We start from the raw sequence: 3675 nt of genomic DNA on the forward strand, positions 1-3675 counted from the left end.
GCTATTAAAAAAAAATACTCCAAATATTATTCCAAATTTTCTCCTTTTCTCATTTTATGTAATTGATTCCATATGCATGAGATTGTCATATTGAAACGGAGAGAGTAATAATAATAATAGAGAATCCAACATCCTTGAGGCAAAAATTGCACAAGGCAAGGATATTCGACCACTAGGAATAAGCCTCCTACAACATGAAAAGTATCATTTTATATGCTAAAGATCAATATTGCAAATTTTAAAATAAAATTACAGCATTGAATGTATGTAGTTAACACCCATTACAAAATAAAAATACAAAATTGATCAAACAATTATATGAAATAAGAGTGATTCTGGTATTGTTGGTCCGGGACCGGCCTTTGATGGTGCTCTTAGTCTTTTTAACAGGACTGTGGAGACTGACCTTTTGAGTAACCCTAGTGAGATCGCTGCCCCCAGACTCATGAAAAAATGGCAGAGATATATAACACGAAGGTCACTTCATCTGTGGATTCCACTTTCTCCTTATCTCCGCGTCAGGTTGCCTTATGGAAGTCCCAACAGTGGAATCACTCTTCGGCCTGGTTGCGAACGGTCCCGATATCGGGTTTGGGTCAGACTATGAATGGTAAGACTTACTGTTGTGTTCTTTGCTATCGATTGGGTGTTCCATTGTTCTCCGTTTCAACACCGTGTTCTACTTGCTCAAGGGTTTTTGATGGAGATATTTATGGGGATCATGCAGTATCTTGTGCTGGGATAGAAGGTATTAAACATCGGCATAACGTTGTTCGTGACACCCTTGTTGATATTTGTTTTCGGTCTGGGATTTCTGCTCGAAAGGAAGTCAACGTTGGGTTGACTGGTGGGAACGAGGGGGCGCTACGACCAGCAGATGTGTTGCTTTATTCCTGGGATAGAGGACGTGATGTATGTGTCGACTTGACGGGGTCTTCACCTTTGACACATTTGGGGTTGTCTGACTTCGTTCCTGGTCGTGTTGTGTCGGCGGCGGCTCAGCGGAAGCGGGACAAGTATGGGGCACGTTGCAGGGCTAATGGCTATGGTTTTCTTCCTTTCTCCTTTTCTTCATTAGGGGAATAGACAAGGATGCTATTGCGTTGCTGAAGCGGGTTCAGGCGTTCGCTAAGACTCGGGATATTGGTGCTCGTGCAGCTGCTCACATCTTCAGTAGGATCGGGTTCGCTATAGCTAGAGGGGTGGGAGCCCAGATTGTATCTCGGCTCCCTACCAATTTCTTGTAAATTGATTGAATTTGTAGGTTTTTTTAATTTTTATAATAATAATAATAATAAATAAATAAATTCTATCAAAAAAAAAATAATAATAAATAAATACAATAAAATAAAATTCTAACATTAACTTGCTATTAAAAAAAAAATACTCCAAATATTATTCCAAATTTTCTCCTTTTCTCATTTTATGTAATTGATTCCATATGAGATTGTCATATTGAAACGGAGAGAGTAATAATAATAATAATAGAGAATCCAACATCCTTGAGGCAAAAATTGCACAAGGCAAGGATATTCGACCACTAGGAATAAGCCTCCTACAACATGAAAAGTATCATTTTATATGCTAAAGATCAATATTGCAAATTTTAAAATAAAAGTACAACATTGAATGTATGTAGTTAACACCCATTACAAAATAAAAATACAAAATTGATCAAACAATTATATGAAATAAAACAGAAGAGAGTCCATCTTAATTAAGGATTAACAAATTTGTCTAAATATTACAGCAATTACACATCAAAAGATAATCAAATCTGAAAAACAAGGTAGGCAAAGGTAACATAAGCAAAGAAGAAACAATTGTTGACAAGCCATGGTGCTGCATTGCTTTTACGAGTCGTAGGAGCACGATTGTTTAGATTACCACCACCGCCGGTGCCTCTGCCGCCACGACCACCCTGTCTCCGGTAGGCATGGATGGCATGATTTCCCCAATCAATGTTATTATTTGTAACTTTGTTACCATTTTCATTAGAAGAAAGTTGTTGTCCATTATTGCATGACGTCTTATTTACTATTGTCTCATCTGTAACATGCAAATTGCAAGTTTATTTACAACCTTATATTACCAATATAAATTCATAAAAGTAATCTTTTTAGTAGTGGTATGAAATTAAACATCAAACTATAAATTAATCAACAAATTATAAATTAATCATCAAAGACAGTCAACTTTTCATTCACCAATTTTTTATACTAATTATATAATTAGCTAGGTAGGTAATTTTATTTACATGTTCATTTTTATTTTCTACCATGTATGATATGAAATAATTATCACATAATTTACTTCAAAATATTATCTCGATTGAGAAGATGAATTATATACCATATATTTATACCCAAAACAATGATCAAGAATCACTAAATATGATTTTACTGTCTTCGTTAGTGATCTAATAAAAAATTTAATAGTATTGTTAAACTTAATTAGCATAATTATTAATCATAAGCAATGCCACATTAATTTGCAAATTAGATCCTACGCTTGAAAGCAAAGCAAAGATATACGGGAAAAAATATATATGAATGAAAATAATAAAAGAAAGAAGATTTATTACAAGTACCTTTAAAAGATGCATCATGATTAGCTGGGGAGCTGGATTTGGCTACTGATATCAAATTTGAGAAGGCTAGAAAGGAAATGATGAAGAACACAAAAACAAGTTTCATGTTTAATTTTTTTTTTTCTTGATTGGGTGAGTATAATTTTTACTTTGATGAAAGTTATTTAAAGTTAGTTTGAGAACTAAGTACGAAACTACTTCATTGAATGATTGGTTTTGCTTTTGGAAAAGTGAAAGGTGCTTTCACGTGTCTGCAGTACAATACCTCAATCATTAGTACTAATTTTAATTATCTATAATTACATTTATGTTGAAAGTTGTATACTACGTATTAACAATTCAAGTTAATAATGGTGTTTTTCAAAAAAACAAAAAAAGTTGATAATGGTGGTTCAACTCCTAACGATCTGGATGATTTACAAATAATGAATCATTGTTTTAAAACTTATTTACACTTCTATTAACTAGTACTAAAATAGAAGTTACTGACGTCACCAAGTCACCATTTTTCACGTGTCGCTTTTTCAATAAAAAAATTTCCTCTTAAATGCAATGATGATGTCATTTTTTTTGTTTTGTAGAGCTATCATATTTAACATTTTTTAAATTTAAATATTGAAAGCTTGTACATTACAACCAAAACCTATCAATTTATCATAAAGAAAATGAAACACTTTTAAATTATACATTAATAAATGACATTCTTCATTGAACTATGAATTAGACAACGTTGTACATATACTCTATCATAATTTTTATGAAAATAAAAAATTTTAAAATTACAAAATATACGTAATTCTTATTTATATTCATGTATAATGGCGATTTATTTTTAACATGTAGAAATTAAAAATAGGTTTTATATAAACCGTGCACCGCACGGGTTCTAACCTAGTTGTTTTAATAAAACTTAACTATGGTATAGAACTATTGTTCACTTAAGATAGCAATTTTGGTAGTTAATATGGAACTATTGTTCACTTAAGATAGCAATTTTTGTATGGAGTAGTTAACTGCACGGGACATAAACTAGTTAATATGGAGCTAGTCGTAATTAATATTCTACTCCCTCCGTTTCAAGTTAC

At 32.3% G+C, this 3675-nt stretch overlaps 1 protein-coding gene across 1 annotated transcript; it reads right to left on the bottom strand.

Moving 5' to 3' along the window:
• Positions 1-1630: 1630 nt before the first annotated feature.
• On the bottom strand, positions 1631-2818 carry LOC110713227. Its single transcript, XM_021891684.1, has 2 exons — positions 2591-2818; positions 1631-2049 (listed from the first exon to the last, which is right to left on the bottom strand). The coding sequence occupies exons 1-2, from the start codon at positions 2694-2696 to the stop codon at positions 1772-1774; spliced, it is 384 nt and encodes a 127-aa protein (XP_021747376.1). The 5' UTR covers positions 2697-2818; the 3' UTR covers positions 1631-1771.
• Between the last annotated feature and the right edge of the window lie 857 nt (positions 2819-3675).

Source organism: Chenopodium quinoa, unplaced genomic scaffold, assembly GCF_001683475.1.
Source record: "Chenopodium quinoa cultivar QQ74 unplaced genomic scaffold, ASM168347v1, whole genome shotgun sequence".
Classification (NCBI taxonomy): Eukaryota; Viridiplantae; Streptophyta; class Magnoliopsida; order Caryophyllales; family Amaranthaceae; genus Chenopodium; species Chenopodium quinoa.

Excerpts from the sequence above, each read along its gene's own strand:
- LOC110713227 (XM_021891684.1), bottom strand. The coding sequence starts at position 2,696 with ATGAAACTTGTTTTTGTGTTCTTCATCATTTCCTTTCTAGCCTTCTCA. Across the intron at positions 2,050-2,590 it reads TCATGATGCATCTTTTAAAG|ATGAGACAATAGTAAATAAG; the intron begins GTACTTGTAATA and ends TGCATGTTACAG.